Source organism: Ailuropoda melanoleuca, chromosome 1 (assembly GCF_002007445.2).
Source record: "Ailuropoda melanoleuca isolate Jingjing chromosome 1, ASM200744v2, whole genome shotgun sequence".
NCBI classification, from domain to species: domain Eukaryota; kingdom Metazoa; phylum Chordata; class Mammalia; order Carnivora; family Ursidae; genus Ailuropoda; species Ailuropoda melanoleuca.
The window spans coordinates 126100137-126124805 of record NC_048218.1 but is presented as its reverse complement, the minus strand read 5'-3'; the positions used below and the strand labels follow the sequence as shown (position 1 = coordinate 126124805).

General features: G+C 48.1%; 1 protein-coding gene across 1 annotated transcript in view; it reads left to right on the top strand.

The window, feature by feature from the left end:
• Window positions 1–965: 965 nt before the first annotated feature.
• The window catches only part of CDHR3 (cadherin related family member 3), a 59869-nt gene continuing 36165 nt past the window's right edge, over window positions 966–24669 (top strand). The window contains exons 1-4 of the mRNA XM_011233123.3: window positions 966–1136; window positions 11957–12159; window positions 16297–16462; window positions 19496–19593. Of these exons, the coding sequence (XP_011231425.2) occupies window positions 1091–1136; window positions 11957–12159; window positions 16297–16462; window positions 19496–19593 (513 nt within the window). The 5' untranslated portion in view covers window positions 966–1090. The remainder of the gene's footprint in view (window positions 1137–11956; window positions 12160–16296; window positions 16463–19495; window positions 19594–24669) is intronic.

Genomic DNA, 24669 nt, shown 5'->3' with positions numbered 1-24669 from the left:
TACTTCTATTTCCATCTCAGACTGGACTGAAGTCTCATTTCAAGGCAGGTGCAGCGTGAGCTGGGACTCCGAGAGACTAGGGCCTGAATGTGGGGTATGGTCAGGCTTCCTGCGTTTGCTTGGGGGCAGAAGGACGGGGAGGAGGCAGAGGGGAAGCCCTCATTGCTCTCTCTCGATTGGCCTTCCTCTGGCTCAGACTGACTAACTGGACAGTGGGGACCTCTGAGTGGCCAAATGCTGGTTCACTGTTGGGGCGCCCCCACTCCTGCCACCAGCCTTGGGCTCCTGGGCCCCCATCCAGCAGTGGGCAGTTCTTGCAGGTGAGGAGGAGGAGGGAGGGTCGAAGTCTGGCTTCCTTCCCCTGTGTCAGCTTCTATTCTTACGGCACCACGTTGAGGGGTAGGGCCTCTCCACCCCCACCCTCCCTCTGCACTGCCATTGCTTCTTCTCGGAGTGGAGGCTGGACTCCAGCCCAGTTGTGTTTTGCTCACCAGGACTTGCGGCCCCGTCTGGGGCCACATGACTCCCCAGTGGGCAGAAGCCTCACAACCCCAATCATCTTCCTCCACAGACTTCACTGGAGGCTAGAAGGCCAGTGGTGATGGGTGGGGGGTCTATCACAGCCAGATGGCCTTGAGGAGGGTTCTGGTCCCAACTCTGAGCCCTGCTCCTCAATTCAGGGCAGCAGAAAAATTCCCACTCCCCACCCTGCCTCTGGGAGTGACGAGATACCTGGGTCCAGGTCCATGGAGACCATCATGGATGTTGATGTCCTGCTTTTACCACCATCTCCGGTCCTCTGTTTTCTTTGCTCTTGTGGACTGTTAAGATAGACTCTGTGAGCCCACCAGGGCTGGCTGGTTGGACTCTTGGGTACCATGAGGTCACAGAAGGAGGTAATCAAAGAACAAACAGTCCTGTGGTGTTTGGAATCTCCCTGAGTTACCAGCAAAGCCTCTGTTTGATTTCTCACATGGCAACAAAACCAGGAGCTGAAGATGAATGGCATCTGGAATAAACTTTGGGTGTGGGGCGGGACTCAGCTACTGGGTAATATGCTGGAGGTGCGTACAGAGGTGAACTCTCCAAGATGCAGGGAGCGGTTTTTCTCCTGGTTCTCCTGGGTGCCATGTCAGGTAGGGAATCCATGTTGCCACCTTGTGATAACGTCCCCAAAGAGGAAATCGCCTCTGGGAGGTCTTCTTCAACTGTGGGATAGTAGGCACTGGTGAATGAGATGATGCAGCAACTGGGGGCCCTTGGAGGCTGGGTGGGGGTGCTCTGGAGAAGAGGAGCGCCAAAGGAAGCCACAGTCTAGTCTCTGGTCTCTGTACAGACTTCACTTTCTCTCCTTGCTAACTGGGGGTCTAGGTCGGGAAAATGAGTTTCACAGCAGAGTTTGTGTGAATGTCAAGTCAGTTTTTGTGGAGTTCTGGCTTTTCTCTGGAGCCTTCTGGGGGCAACTGGGAGTTGGCAAGTCATCCTATGGGAAAACCGAGGTATCAAGGGGCTATTGTCTTAGTCTTGAACAAAGAAAACACATTTTGATTGAAGAACTGGATTCAACCTAGTGCATCTTATACTTGCTCTTCCTTACCCAAGAGCTTGGAGAATCTTGGGTGATCCTTTTAATGTCGTCAGCTTGGATTATGGAAATTGCGCTTTTTAAATTCAATCTTATTTTTGAATAGGTAATATATGCATAATGTATGGAATTCAATCATGTGAAATTTGCAGATTAATTTAGGGATAATTTACATATTTGATGAGTTATATAGTAACACACTTGGAAGAATATCTGGTACATGGTAAATGCTTAGTAAACGTTAGTGATTATTACGTAGGACGTTGAGCCTTTCTGTTCAACAGTTCTAGATACTTGTTCAAGTCTTTGTTTTCTTCCGGAGTATTTTAAGATTTCCTTCACAGAGATCTTGCACATTGTGATTATGTTTATCTCTAGTTCTTTCTTTTACTTTATCTTTTTCCATATTTGTAAATAGCATCTTTTCTTCCCTTGTCTGTTTTAATTGATTGTCATACAATGGATGGAAGTCTACTAATGACTTGTCTTATTATTTGTCATGGTTTTCCAGGTGACTCTCACACATTTTCCAAGTTTCCAAATGTTGAAAATAATCAACATCTATACTTTTCCTTGCCTGTTTTTTTTTAATAATAATTTTTGTATTATGTTATATTAGTCACCATACAGTATATCCTTAGGTTTTGATGTGGTGTTCCATGATTCATTATTTGTGTATAACACCCAGTGCACCTCGCAATATGTGCCCTCCTTAATACCCATCACTGGCCTATCCCAGTCCCCAACTCCCCCTCCCCTCTGAAGCCCTCAGTTTGTTTGCCAGAGTCCATAGTCTCTCATGGTTCATTCCCCTTTCTGTAAACTTGGCTCAAAAAAATCCAATCTCAAGAATGTAGATTACGGGAGATTACTGACTCAATGAAACGTTACAAAGTCAGAATCATCGGCAATCCCCGAGGGGGTGGAGAAAGAGAGAGGTCTAGAAGAGATATTTGAACAAATTGTAGCTGAGAACTTCCCTAATCTGGCAAAGGAAACAAGCATTCGTGTCCAAGAGGCAGAGAGGACCCCTCCCAAGATTGATGAGAACAGGCCTACACCACGTCACGTCATAGTGCAATTCGCGAACATTAGATCCAAGGATACAATATTGAAAGCGGCCAGGGGGAAGAAAATCCTTACGTACAGAGGGAAAAAATATTAGAATAACGTCAGACCTGACTACAGAGACCTGGCAGGCTAGGAAGTGTTCGCAGGGTAATTTTAAAGCTCTATCTGTGAAGAACAGGCAGCCAAGGATCCTTTATCCAGCAAGGCTGTCATTCAGAATCGATGGAGAGACAAGGACCTTCCAAGATAGGCAGAAACTGAAGGAATTCGTAACCACCAAACCAGCCCTACATGAGATATTAAGGGGGGTTCTATAAAAGTAAAAAGGCCCCAAGAGTGATACAGAACAGAAAGTTACAATCTATAGAAACAAAGACTTTACAGGCAACATGACATCATTAAAATCATATTTCTCAATAATCACTCTCAATGTGAATGACCTAAATGCTCCCATAAAATGCCACAGGGTGGCAGATTGGATAAAAAGACATGACCCATCCATTTGCTGTCTACAAGAGACTCTTTTTGAACCTAAAGATGCATCCAGACTGAAAGTGAAGAGGTGGAAAACCATTTTTCATGCCAATGGACCTCAAAAGAAAGCTGGGGTAGCAATTCTCATAACAGACAGATTAGATTTTAAACTAAAGACTGTAGTTAGAGATACAGAAATACACTATATCATTCTTAAAGGATGTATCCAACAAGTGGATATGACAATTATAAATATCTATGCCCCCAACAGGGGAGCAGCTAGATACATAAGCCAACTCTTTTTTTTTTTTAAATAATTTTTTATTATATTATGTTAGTCACCATACAGTACATCCCCGGAATCCAATGTAAAGTTCTGTGCTTCATTAGTTGCGTATAACACCATGCAATACGTGCCCTCCTTACCACCCATCACCAGTCTATCCCATTCCCCCACCCCTCTCCCCTCTGAAGTCCTCAGTTTGTTTCTCATAGTCCATAGTCTCTTATGTTTCATTCCCCCTTCTGATTACCCCCCCTTTCTTTATCCCTTTCTTCCCCAACAGATCATCCTAGTTCTTATGTTCCATAGATGAGAGAAATCATATGAAAATTGTCTTTCTCTGCTTGACTTATTTCACTTAGCATTATCTGCTCCAGTGCTGTCCATGTTGCAGCAAATGTTGAGAATTCGTTCTTTCTGAGAGCTGAGTAATATTCCATTGTATATATGGACCACAGCTTCTTAATCCAGTCATCTGTTGAAGGGCATCTCGGCTCCTTCCACGATTTAGCTATTGTGGACAATGCTGCTATGAACATTGGGGTGCATATGGCCCTTCTCTTCACTACGTCTGTATCTTTGGGGTAAACACCCAGTAGTGCTATGGCTGAGTCATAGGGTAGCTCAATTTTTAACTTTTTAAGGGACCTCCACACTGTTTTCCAGAGTCATAAGCCAACTCTTAACCAGAATAAAGAGACATATAGATAATAATACATTAATAGTAGGGGACCTCAACACTCCACTCTCAGCAATAGACAGATCACCTAAGAAGAAAATCAACAAAGAAACAAGAGCTTTGAATGACATACTGGACCAGACAGACCTCATAGAACACTACACCCCAGAACAACAGTATACTCATTCTTTTCGAATGCATGGAACTTTCTCCAGAATAGACCATATACTGGGTCACAAAACAGGTCTCAACCGATACCAAAAGACTGAAATTATTCCTTGCCTGTTGTTCTATCTTGTATTTCTTTCTCTTATCTAATTACCAGGCCTGTACCTTCAGGCTGTTGTTGAACAATGATAAGAATGTACACTCTTGTCTTATTCCCCATTAAGCACGATGTTAACTTTTGGTGTGAAACAGAAATGTTTTATATGTTAAGGAGATAACTTTTATTTTTTTTCAGGTATTTCTTTCTGAATCACAGTGGATTTTTAAATTAAATGTTTTTTTTCAGATTTATGGAAATGACCACTTAATTTTCCCCTTTGATCTGTTAATAACATAAATAAATGACTGGGTTTCCTAATACTGAACCCTCTTTAATCTTGGGGTCTTCTACCTGGCAGAGGGTGAGAGGAGCTGGTAATGTGAGGCCGGTCTTGAGCAGCTCAAGTAAACATTTGAGATTTTCCCAGAATTGTAGGCTTTTTGGACCACAATCATTTGAGTTAAGAGGTGATATTTGTTGCCACTGGGGGAAGAGTGAAGTTAGGAAGAACCCAATGTCTCATGCTGAACGTTATCATTTGGAACTTCATCATCAGATATGTGTGTGTGTAAGGGACAGATCACAATGGTTTGCAGGAAATATTTGAAATTCTCTGTCAAAACCACACTCATATCCCTCCATTTCCAAAAGACCATGCACTGTACCCTGCTTTTGCTTCCATGGGGCAAATCCTGGTTTCCTGAAGGTCTGCTGTGTTGCAGACTGTTTCCCTCTCACCTTCTCTTGGAGTCTGAGAACCTGATTCTTATCCTGGCTCTCCAACACCAGAGTCACATGGCATGAAGGGCAGGGGTGGGCAATGACACTAGTAGCTGCCTTCAGGCTGTTGGAAGCAGGCATCACCGTAATAATTTCAAACAAAGTAACATGCTCCAGTATCCTCTTTCCTCTCATCTGGTCTAAGTCCTCTACATCCTTCAACACCCAAGTCAAGTGCCACCTCCCCCACGGAGCCTGCCTGGATTGCCCCAACTCCTGGTGGGTGTTCTACCCACCGCACCCTGGAGCTCCTCTTGTCCACATGTGGAATGTATGCCAAGGTTTGATTACAGTGCCCTACACAAAATAAGTGCTTAACAACAGGTAGCATGAGTTATTCTGTAATTCAACTGTTATGTGTCTGTCACGTTTCCTCAAGGGGAATGTCAGCCCTGCAGTCACGGGTTTGGTTTCTCTTCCTGCTCTGTGTTCCCTGCGTGCCACACATATATATGGGAGCCGATAAATATTTGTTGTTTTCATTGATCATCATCCCTTTTGGGGTCTTTTTTTTTCATATTTACTGATACCCCTCCAAATGCAGAAATTGAGATCTCTTGTCTGCTTAGATAGGCATTTAAATGAGCTTCTGTCCTTCCCACCTCCTAGTAAGAGGAGAGAAATGAAACCATTTCTCTTCAGGATGCTCCGGATACCACAGTGCCCCATTCCCACAACGGCTTACTCAGGAAGACCCCAGCAGAACACAAACTAGACAGACCGCACACGCTCACTGGTGGAGGAGTGGAGATAAAACAGTCTTCTGGTTTCCTCCGTACTGAAGGACCATGCGTCGTTCCTGAACCTGGAGGACTTAGCAAGGACCCCTGGGTATATTTAAATCCACTACATACTGGAGTCGTCTACATTTTGAGAAAGTTCCTCCAGGGAACTAACTTTGGTATTATTCTCTTAGAAATGAGAAATGCCAAGGAGTTTAATGCAAGAAGGGTTCCTTGATAGCTGGAAGATCCACGTGGGCCTGAAAAAGGTACCAGCCCCACTGGCCTGATTTTTCTCAGCCAAGCACCAGACAGGAGGCTAACTCATGTCTCTGTAGGAAGATACCCCTCCCCCAAGCCTGCCATCACACCTGACCCTCTGCAAGGCAATGTCGGGAAATCAAAAAGAGGCCCAAGGCTCAGTGTCTCAGGCTCCTCGAGGAACTAGGTACAACCCTTCCTTATCCAGGCTCTCATCATTTGAAAAGGCAGGAAGACAGATTCCATCTCCAGAAAGTCTTTCAGTTGGCTGATTAATCCTATATAGGGAGTCCAACACACATTGCAAAAGGTTTCTACTTTTCCTATAACGTCAATTTCCTGTTCAGAGTCGACGTCAGAAAAGCAAAAGGTGTCCCTACTCTCAGCTCTCCTCCCACCCCCTTTTCCATGGCAATCTGGCTGTCTTCCTCTCTCCAGCACCGCTCTCCAAGCACCCAGTCTCTGGAGCCCATCTGTGTTTCCACAGAAGAAGTGGAAGAGGTTTGCAGGAAACCATCCCTTTTCAGGCCAACACCAGGATGCTGCTCCAAGACAAACACATCTTTCTCCTGCTACTTATGACCTGGTGTAATGTACAGAATTGCAAGTCGAGTCACCTTTTCTTCTGTGTCCTCCTAAGGGCTCCCTCCCATTAGCCTTCCCTGCCATGGATCGCCCCCCCCCCAGCCCCAGAACGTGGGTGAGCATCCCATCCAGGGAAGTATACATCATGTAAATTAAAGGTATAGGAAGACACTGCAAGTAATGAAACCGCATTCTATAATGTTTTATGGTTTAGAGAGTATATGGTATCCGTCCTGTGAGAGTGAATTCTAGTGAGCCCGGAATTCGCCTGAGTTGCTTCGCTGAAGTTTCTGCACAGAACTGACTTCTGGTCAAGGCAAGAAGCACACCAATGAACAGTGGTGCTTTGGAGCCAGGGGTCCGGGGAGTTTCAGAATGGTTTGTGTGGGCCTGTAAGCATTGTTCGTGGATGACAGTGACATTGATGATTTGCGCCTGGCTTGGAAGGCTCTGCTGCTGAGGCTGGTTACATAACAAGGTGGTGCCGACATGACCAGCAAAATATGAAAACGTCCAGCAGAGACTCTGTTCTGGGTTCCCAGTTGTGAGGCTACATCAGTGGTTTCTGATCTGAGTGAGTGCATTCTGTTATGGCCCCTAGAGAAAAGAGGATGATGGAAGCTGGCCCCCAGCCTCTCTGGCCCTCAAGCTAGGAGGCAGCCTTCAGCTGTGGTGCAATCTGTAGTGTTGCTGTCAACCCGCCTCCTTTTTCTGTCATAAATCATAGATTTGCAAGCTTTCCCTTCGGGTCCTAGGCACCTTCTTTAGCAATCGAATTCTGTTCAACAGCCACTGGTAGTGTGGCACCACAGCCCTGAATGGCAGAGCTGACAGAGGGCCCCAGAGAGGTTAAGGGACCAGCCCAAGGTCACACAGTCAAGTGGTGGCAGAGCTCAAACCTAAAGCAAGAGCTCTGATTGCAAATCCTGTGCTCTCTTCACAACACTCCCCGATCTCTCTCACTACCATTTTTATTAGTTACTGGAGAGAATGAAAAGGTATTTATTGTGGGACAGTCTTGGGCGAGGACTGCCCTGTGTATTGAAGTCACACTTTACAGCGTGAGAGCAACTGCATCCCTAGAGGGAGAAGGTGGCATCCCCACGCTTTCTGAAGCACATCAGCACTTTGGTGTCGGGAGGCCTAGGCTGGCCAGCTTCCTCCCCCGCAGCTGAGGCCGCAGAGGCCTTAATTATGCCAACACAGGCTCCCAGGAGGAGGCCTTGTTGGTCCATATCTGGCAAGGCGGTGATTTTGCTCGTTTTGAAACAAGTGAGCCCATCATGCATCCAGATCTCCACCGCAAGCAAGATGTTTCAGTGGGCTCGGTGACTGATAATAAATCTTCTGCATGCTTTCTTTTTCAAAGCGTACGCTTCAAGCAATTCTAATCTGATTCTTAATTAAGATGCATGTGTAAGTCAAATGCCATTAAAGCCTCCTTCTTGGTCTCCAGCACTCAGATCACTGGAGAAAGTTCGGAAGACCAGCCTCGGAAGGCAAGTGTGAAGTGTCTTAGAGCCATTCCCTGGCTTCTAACCTTCCCTCTGCCACTGACTAGCTGAGTACCTTTGGGCACATCCCTTAAACTGATCTGTATAATGAACAGGTTGAACATTTGGTGAATTTTGTGTCTTATTAAATGCTCTATTTTTAGGATATGGACCCTAGCCATCAGGTATTATTACTACTATGGCTATTAATATTGCTATTACTACTTTTTTAATAGCAAAAGAGCTGGAGGAACTGGTTGTTGAACTGACTTGGGAGATCCCAGCTTGACTACCTTTCTTACCAGTGTCCCTGGAGTATCTGAGACAGAGTTTTTAGGATTCAGTGGCACGCCCCTGGTGCACGTGACCTTGCCCTGGGAACAGAGGCCTCTGAATAAAGCACAAAACATCTCCAGCAAGAATGTCAGCAGAGGGCTGCCCAGGTGGCTCAGTCGGTTATGCGTCTAACTCTCGATCTCAGCACAGGCCTTGACCTCAGAGTTGTTAAGTTCAAGCCCCCAAGTGTACTTAGAGAGAGAGAGAAAATAATGCTGGCAGGAAGGACGTATCCAAGGACACAGCCTGGCCTTAGCCATACACGGAACAGGCAGTTCCTGGCACAAATTGCTTGAGGAGCACTTAATATATCCACTTCTGCCTCCAACATATCTCCCTCACTGCCATGCAAAATATGACCATTCAAGGAGGACTATGAAAAGGTCTATAAATACAAGGAGGAAAAAGTCTATAAATGTCTGGAGTGGTGCAAGGAGCCCTGGTCTTGGAGTCAGATGCCTTGGATTGGAAGGCTGGTTCTTTCATGAAATCAGTTTCTGGAACCCAGGGCTTACCAAAGTTAAAATGAGCACAACAAGATCAAAGGACACACTCCCTGAAGAGCAAACTAGGAGCTATCAGCGGGGGTGTTTGAAGAACACAGCTTGGCTAGCCTGCTCGGTTCCTCGAAGGAGACACACCCAGGTTGGTGGCCCTGGGAAGATGCCTGTTCAGGGCAAGGCTGCAGAAAGCCTCTCACACCCGAGCCCACATCAAGCTAATACTGAGGTGTGATTCCTTATCTTGTTCCCCCAAACAGCCTCTCACAGATTGTATCACCATGACCTAACACCTGGGTGGAGGGGCCGATGTCTTACAGACCCCAGCACCATCTGGCTACCATCTTAGAATAACCATGAGGCATTACGTGTGCGTGGTCACCGGACAGGCATGCATAATAGGTACACGCCGCCACCTGTTAGCTAGAAGACCCAGATGCCGCGAGCCAGGCCTACCACGGCCCCTCGCTGAGTGTGCAGCCTTGGGAGTGTGACATGGTGACGGGGACAGCTCTACTACAGGGCTGTGTTCAGAAGGGCTGAGATCAGGCAGGAGAGCCGCACAACGCCTGGTGAGTAGGAGCTCAGTCAATGCCAAGTGGTGACTTGTTTGGGTCTGTTCATCTGGGCTGGGCACCTACCTAACCACAGGCGATTCAGAGAAAAACCGAGTAAGTTCTGCCTTTGCTTAAATATGAGCAGAGGCTTCCTTCCTCCTTGACTGGGGGCGGGGGGGGGGCGAGTCACGGGGGGGAGTNCACGGGGGTGAGTGGGGGAGGGCAAGAGAAGGTGAGGATTTCCTTGAAATTACGAAGCTCCCATTTTGCTTACGACTGCCCCGTCTTGCTGAACAGAGAGGAAGCCGTCTGGTGAACAGCTCAGGGGGCCCTGATGACTTCCGGTTGTGGGAAAAGAGGGCGTGAGGGAATGATGCCTAAAAAAACCCCAAGCACCAAAGCAACTGATTGATTTGCTCATTTTAAAAAACTATTTTGGGGAACTTTTTTTTTTTGCCTCTAAATAGCTTACTATTTGGCTCCTAATTTTTATCACGAGAATGCTATAATATTAAAGTCAATTTTACTAGATTAAAAAAATCTATTCATATCCATGTCACCCTAAACCTCCTCTGTTTTGTTATTTCTGAGCCCTTGCTCCGTCTGTGTCCACAAAACTGGAAAATTCTGGGAGCAAAAATAACTTATGCATAATGAACTTTAGTCTCTGAAATAAATAAGATGATTTTAGATTTATGAAAGCTTGTACCAATGTGTTTGTATTTCAGTTTTTTCTACATTTGCATCCACTTCTCTGCATCTCCTCCCCCAAATTTGAAATAAAAACATTCTCTTACAAAAGCCAGCACTTCCCCATGGCTTGTTTGTTTCCACAAGTTCTACACCTTTTGGTAGGACACATCCTTTTCCTGTCCCTTGTACCTCCCTCCCATTCCAAGTGGCTTGTCCCCAGGAAGCTGGCTGAGAAGTAGGACTTCAGTGTAAATTTTGGTTTTGTTACTTATTGTTATTCAGGTCTGCTTCCTCATCTGTAAAATGGTGCCACTAATACCTATCTGAGAGGATCGTTTTTGGGGAGTAGACGAGAGAAAGGATTTTACATTGTGCACTTACTTGGAACATGGAATAAATGGTCATTGCATTGACTTCCCAGAGCTCCTATAATAAACTCCCACAAACTGGATGGCTGTAAGCAACAGAAATGTATTCTCTCATAGTTCAGGAGATCTGAGGTATGAAGTCAAGGTGTTGACAGGGTTGGTTCCTTCTAGAAACTCTGAGGGAGATCTGTTCTCCATGGACTTCCTAGCTTTTGGTGGTTGCTTGCTGTTTCTTGGCTCTAGCTGCATCAGTTCAACTTCTGTCTCTATCGTAACACAGCTTTCTTTCTCCTCTGTGTCTCTGTGTCCGGTCCTCCTCTTAGAAGGACACCACTTGGTGGATTAGGGTCCACCCCAATCCAGAATGACCTCCTCTTAACCAATTAATCTGCAAAGACTCTATTTCCAAATAAGGTACATTCTGAGTTTCTGAGTGAACATGGATTTTATTTTGCAGGGGAACATTTTTCACCCCCCTAGAGTAACCATCACTATGGAAGTGTGAAAGAACATGACCTGCTGCTCTCCTCTGTTCCAGCAAAATCTTTCAGAGTATCAAGAAGACCGTAGAATGTCCCAAGGCTTTCTTGGAAGAAACACCCTTTCTCCTAAATTGTAAAACACCCTATCTGAGATGCAGCCCAAGACAATGGGCATGCCCTCCCTGAGTCTCTTGTTTCCTTCCCTGTGAAATGGGAGTTAATCTATCAATGAAGATGTACTGATGGACCCTCTACATGACACCCGCCCCCGCATCCCATAATGACAAATAATTGTCCTTGAGATCACTTATGGATGCGGGGAGATCTACCATGATTTTGGAGCTTGGAGGTCATGCACACTCAGTTTTTGGTGAACCTCTGAATCAAACGCTGACACAGCAAGGAAAATAAACTCCTGTAAACTCCCCGGTCTTTTGAGACAGGATGTCATGGCCAGACTCGGTCCCTCAAGTGGATGTCTGTCCCCTGAGGCATCACGTTCATCTTTCCCTAGCTCTTCACAAAGGCTTCGAGAAAAGAGAAGGGGTGCAGGGAGACAGGAGAAAAGCAGCAGCTTTATTTACAGAATGACAGAAGCAGATTTCATGGGTTTTAGGTGGTGGTTGTTTTCTTGGCTCCCAGATGATCTCTTATTTCCATTTCCAGTCCTTGGCAAGGGTGTTTGTTCTTGGGGAGTGACCAGGTTCCATCAGCGCACCAAGCTACGGGTTGAAGCCATACACCAAGCTGTTAAGTCCTTGTTCCCAGCATAAGGCTTTATTATGTTCATGGCATTTTGCATCCTTCTTAAACCCACAGGGAGAGAAGCGCTACACCTAATCCACTTGCCTGCTACCAGCACCGTGGCCGAGAATTCTCCACCTGAGACTCCAGTGCACAAGTTTTCCGTGAACTTATCAGCCTCGCTGTCGCCTGTGATCCCAGGGTTGCCCCTGATTATCAACACAAGCCCCCTCACTGACGGCTTCAAGGTGAACTGGCTGTCAGGCATCGACTTCGAGGCAAGCCCATCTCTCTTGCGAGTTGTTCACAGAGGGGGTTCCTGAAGATGAGGGTGGATGGGATTCCAGATCGGTGACCATTTCCTCCTCTTTCCCTGGTCCACTCACCCCTCTAGTAAGACCCAGAAGGCCCGTCTGGGGCATCCGAGAGCCCTCTGTGTGAGAGGCCCCTAAACACTTTGGACCTTCTTTCTCCACTTAATCCAGTGCGATGAGTAATATGCTCCAATTGTTACAAATCAAAGTCCTGTTTCTTATTGTCACCCGTGGTCATGTGACGTCAGGTGTCAGGTGTGCGCTGACAGTATCGAAATCCTTTGGGTGGCATAGTATGGGTATTCATCTCCTCAAAAGCCAGGCCCTGATGAACTTGCGTCTGGTGATTCTGCTTTTCTTGAATTCTGTGATTTTCCAGACGGAAATCTATGAGGAGACTTATTTCATATGGAAGAACACACCCTTCATAAAAATACAAGCCTGAATGTCCAGCCACGCTGCGTGAATGTTTCTTCTTGGATAATTCAGACCCAGTCATTCACATTCAGGAGCCCTGCCACCTCCGCTCTCTTTTCTAGTTTGTCACTTGGGTCTTTTCCAAAGTCGGCGTTCCTCCTTGGGTAGGACAGACCTACCTGCGTGTTTTCCACTGTACCTTCGAGGCTGTTCCAGGGATGTCTTTAGGATCCAGGTGTTTGAACCGCCTCCCCCCACCCCTGCCCTTCCCTCAATCAGCTTAGGAACCTCTGGTGGTTATCATTAGCCCTGACTCGGGTCCTCCCTGCCATCGCCCTAGGGATCTGATGGGACCCCATGGGCTCAGCCTGCTTGGTCGAGGCTCGGTTGCCTCCTTGAGGTACACACTAGGTGTTCCTAAACACAGCTGATCATGAGAGTCCCAAGGGAGCTCTTAAAAAGTGTGCATGTCTGGGCCCCAGAGCAGACCTGGAGAACCCAGGAGGTGCAGGCAGAGCTCAGGAAGGCAGTATTCTCAGCACCGCTGGGGGCAGGTTTTTTGGTGCATACGGAGCACACATTCAGACAGGCTACACCTCAGCATCCAGTGTAGAGTCCCTGGCCCCCGGGGCTGGGTCTGTGACTCATCTGCCCTACCTCCCTGGCCCCAGACATCGGCTCGTCTTCCACAGCTGCTGCTCATCTGGTCCTAGAAGCCCTGCCAACGGCTTGCACGTGTACAGCATGGAGTATATGCTGGATGCCGTGGAACACGCTTCATGTGTGTCTCCTCTTGTAATATTCAAACAATCTGATGATTCTATTTCTATTTCTATCCCCTTTTTACAGGTGGAGCAAACTGAAGCAAAATTTGTTAAATATCTTGCCCTAGGTTGCACAGCTCTTTGGGGGCTGAGCTGAACCTGGAACCCAGGCAGTCTGACTTCAGATCTCTGGCTATTTTTGGAAACAATATAATTCATATAGCACACAATTCACACCTTGAAAATGTACAATTCAATGGTTTTTACTGCATTCACAGACCATCACCACCATCTAATTTTAGAAGACTGTCCCTATTTTCCCCCAGTGCCTGGCACCCACTCATCTCCTTTCTGCCTTAATAGATTTGCCTATCCTGGGCATCGTCTATGAATGGAGTCACATTGGACGTGGTCTTTAGTAACTAGCTAGTTTCCTTTAAGCCTGGATCAGCACTTCCTTCATTTTCATGGCTGAGTCATATTCCACTGTATGGACAGACCACGTTTTGTCTATCCGTTCAGCAATTATCAGACATCAGGGTTGCTCCCCATTGAGAGCTCTCACCCTCAGCCTCTAGGGTCTACTGCCCTTGATGAGGAGGATGGTGACCATGTGGCATCTGGTGTGTGGAGGTCCCATCGCGCATTCACATCCTGACCTCTGGATTGTCACTACCAACACTGACACTACCATCATTGAAAGGCTTTATTCCTATTTTCGAACTAAGATCACAGAGAGACAGCAAGGTTAGCTGGTGTGTCCGAGATCAAGTAGCCATAGCAGATGAAATAAGAACTTAACTCAGGTATTCTGACTGCCAGTCCTAGGCTCTTTCTCCCACATTGCCCTGTGCATCTGTTGCTGGTTTGGTGAGTCCCCAACTCAGGTGGAAGAAGCTAGCCTTTCCACATTTGATGTGATTCAAACAGGGCTGACAGTCAAGGATGAATTCCATCCTGTGTCTGACCTCTAGGAACGGTGACTTTCTTAGCACCTCAGCTGACATAGGCTCCAGTGTTTGGTGTACTGTCCCAGGCCTGGTGCCCTCCTGGACACTGTCACTACTAGGATGGGCCACACGTTCACGGGTCCTGAAGCATTGGTTACTTCTCCCCAGAAACCACCCAATACCATCAACTATCCCTTCCAAAAAGATCCTATTCTCCAACCCAAAATGCTCGCAAGAGCTGCTTCTGCTGCCTACAGAACAGGTCAGTGCCATCCCCGTGGCAGAACCTGACTCCTCCTTGGGCCAACTTGACAATCTGCAGGAGAAAGCTAGTGACAAGGTTTTCGGGTCTCTGGCCCAGAGGTCTGGTCACTGTTGGCCTTGGGACTCAGTTGTACAAGGCTTTCTGAGGGTGACCTCTGAATCATGCCAGGGACCAGGCCTCTCTGGTTTCAAACACAGCTTCTGGGACTTCTGGAGGCCCTGGGAAGGTAAGGATGGTTAACAATAATGATGCTAATGATAACAAGTCCTATTTATGGTGCACTGATCATATGCCAGGAATCCCCCTAAATATTTTGTGAATTCATTTATTTAATCCCCATAACAGCACCACGAAGTGGTGTACTACTATTAAATGCATGTTAGAGGTGGGGAACCGAGGCATGGAGAGGTCTCACCTGCCACATGCCAAGCATGGAGACAGGTCATCTCCACATATGTGGGTGCCAGGCTGACCCTGCCCACAGGTAGAGACGAGACTACCTCATTTCCTCTCTCAACCCTCCTCCACACTTTCTCCGTCCACTGCATGCACTCATTCCCATCTGTGGCTGTCTTCTCACAACCAGTGGAGAGCTTGCACAGCCTCCTCCATGAAGCCTTCCCTGACTGCACACAGCTCACAATGAACTTTGCCCCTGATTCCACAGTACCCTGATCTAGTGTTTTGTTATAGTACCCTGTATTATACTTCATCTGTTTAACTAGGTCAAGGAGTATTTACCTAATTATAATCATGTGAAAACAAAATCAGGGAAAGGTAAAGGACTTTCCCAAAGTCACACCAAAGTTCAGCTGTGACAGTGTGACTGGAGCTAAGCACTCTCACCATGAAAGACTGAATGCCCGCCTGGCCCCGGTCGTATTTATAAACAAAAAGCTCCATTAGCATAATTAAGACATTTATGAAATTTAGTCCTTGAGGTCCCAAAGGGCTCTGGACACTCCGTGGTCTAAGCTGGTGGCAGGAGTTGCATGTAGGCATGCGAGGTCACAGGTTGGCCTCCAGTTAGCCTCAGCAGGACCCTCCCATCGTGGACCAGCCGGGTTCCCGCTGATGATTCCGGTGATGTTTCTCTGGCCCTGGTTCTTGATGTCTCTCCCACATCTCCAAAACACTTATAGTGCAGGGGATAAGTTTCCACCAGTGGGAGAATGTGTGGAAATGCACAAAAACACTGAACCGGCTGTTGATGTAAGTATATATTGTTCCTTATTTCTGCAGATGTATCCTTCCCTTGTTTATTCACAGACGTGGCCTTGGGAAAATTACCATGGAGTGCCGAGTCAAGACAGCAATCCCAGGAAAGTGCAGTGGCTTATTCTTAAAGCCCAGAAAGTCCAACTATCTTCAGGGTTGCTAAGGAACTTGTCTAGGTGCCTCCCCCAAGTAGTGATAGGGTTTTAATTCCCGGCTTTCCATCTCCGGTTGATGGAAACAGAATGTTGCCTAAATATTTTTCTTTCCTCTGAAAAGCAGCATCACGTGCAGGAGTCCCTTTGGTGAAATGTCATGGGGCTTATGTTGGAAGGACTAAGGCAAAACAACCGGTTCCTCTGACGGTGAGGGAAAGATGGTTTCCAGGATTCTGGCTGCTTCCTTCCTAGCAACATCCCTTTGCAAAATGCATGCATACAAAACAGATCTCCTTTCACATGGTTACTAAGAATTCTGCCTTTGCTCTTAGGTTGTCACCACTGGCAAGGAACAACTAGACTTTGAAACTGGACCAAACATATTTGATTTGCAGATTTATGTTAAGGATGATGTCGGTGTCACTGACCTACAGATCCTGACTGTCCAGGTAACAGATGTGAACGAGCCGCCTCAGTTTGAAGGCAACTTGGCAAAAGGTAAGATACACTGGGCTGTGCAGTGCAGCCCAGACAGTGGCATGAGGCGGGGGGGTACACTGGGGGACAGAGCAAAACAGAAAAGTAAGTGAACCAGCAGCTGTTTGCCTGGAAAAGGCAGGTGCTTAATGAGCAGGGAATAAACGAAATGTCCTTCAGCACAGGACTCCCCAAAATGGTGCCAAACAATTTACAAAGCCCCTCACCTCCGTGGTTTCTCTTGGACCCCTCTCGGTCCTGGGGAGGAAAATAAGGTTCAGGGACCTTGAGTGGGTCATTCTGGAGGAAGCTGAGACGAGCCCATCAGAGGTTCATCCCTGTGTGCTGTGGTCATTGACTGACCTGTTCATTCTCACCATGGACTCCTGGAGGGCAGTGTGTGACTGGGGTCTGCTGCAGAGCAGGGACGGTATAAAGGACTGGAGCACAGGGTGACTTCCTGCATGATCTCTCCCGGGCTCCTGACTTTGACCGCTATCCATACTGACAACATCCAACTCTGTCATTTTAGTCCAGCTTCTCCTCTGAGCTCCTGATTCAAATATCCAGCCATCTTATTCCACAACTCTGTCTGCTATGTCTAATAGGGATCTGGGATGTGGTGAGGTGACTTTTGGAATGCCCTCAGGTCGCCTAAGTGTGAGGGTTGGTTGCCAGTGGAGCCAACAATGTAAATAGAAGGTTGGAACTTTCAGTCCCCCACTCAGCCTCACCCCCACCTCTGTGGAGGGGAAGAGGGTAGAGATGGAGCTCAATTGCCGATGGCCAATGATGTAATCCATCGTGCCTATGTAATCAAGCCTCCGCGAAAACACCAAAGGATGGGGTTTGGAGAGCTTCCAGGCTGGTGAACCACCTTGCCCTTCCAGGAGAGTGGTGTGCCCAGAGAGCATGGAAGCTCTGTGTTCCTTTCCCTTCATATCATGCCCTATGCCTCCCTTACATCTGTTTGCTTCTGAGTTATCCTTTTGTAATAAACCTGTAATCTAGTAAGCAAAGTATTTCCCTGAGTTTTGCGATCCCCTCTAGCAAATTCATTGAACCCAAAGAGGGGATGGTGGGAAACTCGGATTTATAGCTCATGGGTCAGAAGCATGGGTGACAACCTGAACTTGAAATTGGTATCTGAAGAAGGGGGTTGGGGGTGTCTCGTGGGGGTGAGTCCTTGGTCTGTGGAATCTGAAGGCTGTCTCTGGGTAGATAGTATCAGAATTGAGTTGAATAGCAGAGCCCCCAGCTGGTGTCAGAGGATTGCTTGATGGTGCAGGAAAATCCCCCACACATTGGAATTGGTGTCAGAACATGACATCCAAACTTAACATGCCCCCAGATCAAACTCTTGACTTCCACTCCACCCCCAGCCCCCACCATCGCCCCCCCAATCTGCATCTCTCACCTTTCCCATTTTAGCTAACGGCAACCTCACCCTTCCAGTGGCTTGGGCCAAAACTTCGAAGTCAGCCTTGACTCCTCTGCCTTTTACACCCAACATCAAATCAAATCCATGAGGAAATCTTGCCGCTTCCAAATCTACTCAGTCTGACTGCTCCCTGGCATCTCCATTGCGACCCCCATGGTGCAAGTCACTAGTCATGTGTCACCTGGATTACTGTGATGGCGGGCTCACTGGCCTCCCTGCTCTGCTCTTGCCTCGGTCAGTCTATTCTCCACATGGCAGCCAGAAGGAGCCTGCTGAATGTCAGTCAAGGCAAGGCACTCATCTGCTTCAAACCCCACAAGAACGTCCCATCTCCCTCAAGAGGACGGCCAGAGTCTCCTTAAGGCACCATCAAATCTGGCCCCTCCCACCTACACCGTGTCCTCTTCCACACACTTCCCCCCCCATATGGCAGTCCTGGCCTCCTCACCGGGCTCTGGACGCCCCCCGTACCACCCTCACTGGCACCTTCACGGTTGCTCTTTGCCCCATCCCCCTTATTTCTACAATCCTCATTTCTTTAAGAATCTAGACTCAAGTGTCGCGAATCTTCCACGACCACTCCATCTCACACTGTAACCTAACCCACAACATTCCATTCCCTGATTTTCTCCAGGACATTGCTCAGTAACGTGCACATATTTTGTTCATTTATTTTATTGTCTGTGTCTTCCCACTACCGTGCAAACTCCACAAGAGCGGGGTTTCCTGTTCGGTGAACTGCTGTGTTCCCCGGGCGTGGATAGACCAGTGTCTGGTACGGAATGAGAACTCAGTAAATGTTGTTTTGAGTGCAAGAACGAACAGTGATAAAAGTGAATGAGAGCTGGAGCTCAGATCTAAGATAGGCTGGGCTTGAATTTTTATGTTCTCACCTCCTTCCTCGCTGAGACAGTCTCCTAACTTCCCCGAGCCCGTTTCCCAGTTTGTGAAGTGGAGAGCATTACAATACCTGTGTGAGGGGGTTATGGTGATAAAGGAGAAAACATAAGCCCTGGGCGCAGTGGTCCCGAAGAGTGAGCTGACGTGCACATTCTCAGTCCTCATGCAGAAGGACCAGTGCTCGGACAGAGAGGCCAGAGCGGAGGGTGACAGCCCCTCAGACCGGGCTGGTGGTCTCGGGTGCCCCCTGGCTGCCCAGAACTCCGAAGGAGATGAAGGAATTTCTGGTCCCCTTCGTGAGCCTCTGTAGCCCTCTCCCTTATTCCTGCACAAGTCCTTTCGGCTGACATGCTAAGTGCACTTCAATAGGTGACCTGGGCTCGGTTTTGGAGGAATTTGCACGTGAAAGTGAATCAGGCACACGGAGCAGCCTCACGCGGAGGTTCCTCCCCCAGATCACCTCTCAGCAGAGGAAATGTGGCAAGATGTGATGCCAGCTTGGCCACCCGAGTACTTTATAAATTCCCATAAGCCATCAGCTCACGCCAGGCGGCCTGCGGGCTGACGCCCGGCCTGTATTCCCGTGGCCCTCCTTCCCACGATGCCCATGCACTTGGTTCTCCTTGGCTGGGTACGGCTGTCCTGGTTCTGTAATTCCTCATTTGCTTGATCTAATAAAATTCCTCTTCTTCCACTTTGGACGCTGATCTAAGGTCTCGACCTCTACATACTGGAAGGAGCAAACCCAGGATTCATTTACCAGGTGGAGGCCTTTGATCCAGAAGACACAAACCGAAATATACCCCTCAGTGTAAGTCTCCTTGATACACGAGCTGGGCTTCTCTGTGCTGCCTTGGACACAGCGGCCTGGAGCCTCAGCCGGGGGCTTGGGCAGTGGTGAGGGGAGGATTAGGTGGTCCCCTGCCATAGCATAGAGTACGGGGGATGTTGGAATGGGTGAGGGAGCTCCGGACGTAGACACCCCAGGTCAGACCCATGGCTCTGTTTGATCTTGGACATGTTCTTAACCTCGCTGAGCTTCCATTTCTTCATCTATAAAATGGAAGAAGAGCACCTACAGCTGGGGGATTGTAAGTATGAGATAATGCACATAAAGCCACTTAGCACAGTGCCTGGCATACTAAAATTGCTCAGTATTTTTAATTCTAAGGTGATAAAAACCCAGCTGTATTCTTTTAAAAGTAAGCAAAAAATGTGTACTCCAAAGGCCGGCATTACCACTTCCTTTTCAAGAGACGACGTCAAGCTGCCTGGAGCCAAGGTAAAGAATAAAAAATTTAAAAAAGTTAAAAGAGAATCCCAGAAATTCCAAAGAAGGAGGGGGGAATCCCACAGAGAAAAACAGGAGACTAGGTCCTGGAGCCTTCCTTCACAGTTCGGCCTGAGACAGCTGATCTCTCTTCTCTTCCTTCTAACTCCATTTCCTTCATGCAGTTATCAGTGGAGCTCTTGTAACCACGAACCCTCAGGCGAAGGAGCCTCTTGGCTTGTCTCTGGGCCGGGGACGCCGTGGCTCCTAGCTGTTCCCCCAAGCAGCCCGTGCACCCTGCAGCTGGGCAGCCCAGGCTGGAGAAAAAAACCAAAGCTCACACCAGCCAGACAACTAACCTTGGAGCAGGCATCCCTCCTGCTAAGCCCGCCTTACAGAGAAGCCGGTACTTGATATACGACACTCAGGGAATTGGTAACACCGGGAGGCTATTTCTGCTGTTGGGGGCTTGATTTGCAGCTTTAATGGGGCGACTTTTTCTAACAGGAGGAAGTGAGCCTTGGAAATAACATCCATGACCCATATAATACGGTCTGCAGTGTTTGAAACAAAGCTGTTTTCAAATTAGCAGACACATCTTGAGTCAGGGAATAGTCTGTTCTTATCAGAAGATGACCCTTCTGTCCCCAAAATCATTTATTCAAGGTTCTACTTGCATGAATAAATGGAAAAGGCAAACACTTAATGGGTCCCTACTATGTGCTAAGAACAATACGAGGTGCTTTAAATGCATACTTATGAATAACATCCTTGTTATATCACTTATAAATATGTCTGTCTGAAAATAACAGAAACCCACAGCGGCGGATGTGGGATTTTTCTTTTTTCTCTCCCATGACAAGAAGTGCAGAGGTGGACAGGTGGTCCAGGGCTGGCACATCTGCTGCCGTCAGAAACATGGGCTCTAGCTTTCTGCTCTTCCACCCACAGTATGTTGGTTTTGTCCTCTTTTTTTCACCTTATGATTACAATATGGCTGCTGCACCTCCAGACTTTACCTTTAAAGTTCCAGGCAGGAAGAAGAAAAAAAAAAAAGCAGGAAGGGAGTAGGCCAGCGCAGTCGGTATCTCAAAGATCCTCCTGGAGGCCCTACCCAGAGGACTTCTGTTTACTTCTCACTGGCCAGAATGGTTGGCCACTGTTTTTTGATGGTGACCAGGTGAAAAGAGATTCTGGATGGGCCAGCAACACAAAATACAGTACCTCATTTATACACTTAGTTCTTTTCGACACTCACCAAGAATCCACTAAGTTCCAGGCTTTCTATTAGATACTTTGGGCACAAAGATGAGTAAGACACATCTTTGTACCTCAAGAAGTGTATAGTCTGGGTGGGAGATGGTCACGCATACACAAAATTATTATAATTCAATAAGATAATTACTATAAAGTTCATACAAGATGCAGTGGGGGCCAAGTGGAAGGACACTCAAGTGTCAAGAAAAATGTTTGTTTTTAAATCTCCATCTTTAAATTATGCAGAAGGAATAAGGTCAAGGCGGCCCCTTTAAAAACACCTTGTAGATCAGATTGTTACACTTTCTGATGAAGGGAAGCAGCGGCAGGTGGGGAGCAAACGCAGCAGCAGGCCTTGTTCCCTTAAAAGAAAATGTACTGCCATCCAAAGAGGTCTGAGAGCAGCTGCAGGGCGTGGGACCTGGAACCAGGGGGCTGCGCCTGTGTGTTTAGGAGTTATTTGGGGAGGGGGCACTTCCCCATGCGGCAGAGAGTGTTAATGAAGTCGTTCACACCTGCGCTAGAACATACAGCTGCACAGAAAGTTAACAGCCAGCCTGAGGGGCAGTGAGCACAATCTAGAAAGAACCTCTCTCAGACTAGAAAAACGTACTAACAGTTTAGGAAGTGAGGCCTCTGTACTTAGACATTTTATTCTGGGTGCTCGGGAGGCACGAAAGGACATATTTTGCTCTATATAAGGAGAAAGGAGATGGGTTGATTTACTATGACCAAACCTGTGCCTCTCACTGAAGCCTGGGGCTGTAAACTGAAACCAGCAGATGAACTTTAAAAAACAACAGATATCTGGGTCCCACCCCCCGCCCCGGAATCTGATGTGATTGTCCTGGGGTGTGACCCAGGCCTTAGGCTTTTTGAGCCCCCAGCTGAATCTCTTGCACAGCGGGCACTGAGAACCACCACTTGAAGACATGGTTTCCCAAATTTCCCAAGTCTCTCTCTTAGACTTTCCAGTCCTGGGGGCCTGGAGGGGCCTGGGAGTCTGCATATTTGCCGAATATCCTAGGGCCGGTCTTTTGGTCAGAATGGTTGGGAGGGCTTCTCAGAAGGTGTTCAGGTCCCTGCATGAGAATATATGCAGGCTGCTTTTTAAAAAAACACAGATTCTGACGGTTCAAGCAGCCAACTCTGATCTCAGCTCAGGTCCTGACCTCAGGTTCTGAGTTCAGACCTCACATTGGGCTCCCTGCTAGGCACAGAGCCTACTTGAAAAATATATTATTTAATTAAATTAAATAAATGAAAAAACACAGATTCCTGGAGCACAAACTTCCCAGGTGATTCTGATGTTCTATACCCTTAGAGAACCACTGAACAGAAGAAACAAGTTAGAGGCTTTAAGGAAACACCAGAGCAGGGCCAGGAGCCATGGCACGAACCCCACTGCTGCTTCTGCTGCTATTCTGGCTGGGGCTGAGCCACCACTGGCCCTGCGGGGACCAGCTGTCCAAGCTGGGGCTCAGGACAGACCCCAGGCCTTATGAGTACCTGTCCTCATCGCATCTGCCCAAGAGCTGAGACTGATGCAAGGTAAATGGGGTCACTCTGCCAGTGTCCCCGGAACCAGCCCAACCCCAGGACTGTGGCTCCTGCTGGGTCCACGGCAGCACAAGCCCCACAGCGGAGAGGGTCAACACCAAGAAGAAGGGGGTGTGGCCCCCACCCTGCTGGCTGTGCTCATGGGCTCCCACAAACATGGTGGGCACCGACCTGCCCATGTGGGGGTCAGCCCACGAGCTGGGGGCAACACGACCTGCAACAACCAACAGGCCAAGGACCAAGAGTAGGACAAGTTTAAACAACGTGGAACATGCACTGACCTCACAGTGCCATGCCGTCCAGAGCTACACCATCTGGAAAGCTATGGCTCCCTCTTGGAGGGGGAGAAGAGGATGGCAGAAACCCACGCCAACGGCCCCATCAGCTGCTGTTAGCGGCTCACTACACAGGGGGCGTCTACGGGGAGTACCGTGGCATAAACCATGTCATTTCTGTGGCTGGCTGGGTTGTCAACCATGGCACCAAGTACTGCATTGTCCGGAATTCATGGGGAGAACCGTGGGCTGAGAGCAAGGCTGGGTGAGAATAGTGACCAGCCCCTATAAAGATGGGAACGGTGCCCACGACAACCTTGCTGTTGAGCAGTCCTCTCCGTTTGGGGGCCCCATCCTTTAAGACACAGGTCTTCAGAAGAGCGGTGTTTGAAGAAACGGTATTATGAGCCATAATCAGAGGGGATCCTACTGTTAGGGGCGCTGGGTTGGTACGGCCACGGTCTGAAGGATCCGGCAGCTGGTCTGGTCACGGCACTTCACAGCTAGTGGGTGCTGCTGTGGTGCTGGCTGCAAGGGCAGTCCTGAGGGAAGAGTCTGAAAGGGGATGGCGGAGACTCCTGGCTCCCCTGCCACCACGACGGCAGCCAACCCTCTACATGGCGAAGGTGTGATCCGTAAGGCAATTATGTGACCTCTGTTCTGACTTACCACCAGTTCTTATATCACCTTGGAATCACTGGTGGGGGTGGAGAGAGAAGATGGCCATTTCAGATTGCCCAAAAGGGGTGAATAAAATACGCGACTTCCCACAGGAAGAACACAAAACCAAACCAGAACAAGAACAAAGCACCACAGCATGCGGGAAGCCACCTTGGCTTGGTTTGCGCCTACCTACCGATCCTCCGGGCGCATTCCAAGGAGCTGCCTTGCCGGTGGGAACCACAACGCAGGGAGGATGAATTAAACAATAGCCCCAGGACGTCTCCAGAAACCCCTTAAACAACAAACCCTTCAAGCCCTATCCAGCTTAACAAATGGAAACCCTGTCGCAGATAAGGTGGAAGTGGGGCTAATGCGGAAACCACTGGTATTCGCTCCCTCCTTTCCAAAAAAGTTTTAAAAGCGTGTAGTTGTACATTGTTTGGACCAGCACGGCCCGACAGAGCTGGCACGCGAGCCAGGAACGACGGCTGTGTATGTCACTTAAATGTCCCAGTAGCCGCGTGAAGAAGTACACTGGAACAGGGGAAACTAGTTTGAATATACTTTTTAAATTGTAAATACTCTTACCCAAACTACTATCCTTTCAACACGTTATCCACATAAAAACGATTCACGAGCTAGTTTACTTCCTCTTTCTTAGTCACACGTCTCCGGACTCACTGGGTCCGTTACAGTAACTTAGAGCTCACCTCCTTTCAGACCCGCCTCGCTGCAAACGCTGGGTGGTCGCAGGGGCCCGTGGCTGGTGGCTCGTGATGCAGGGCGCAGGCCAGGCTCCAGCAGCAGCGCCCCTCCGCGGGCGCCTTCCGTGTTGCGAGGGGGTCCGGGGGCCGGGGGGTGG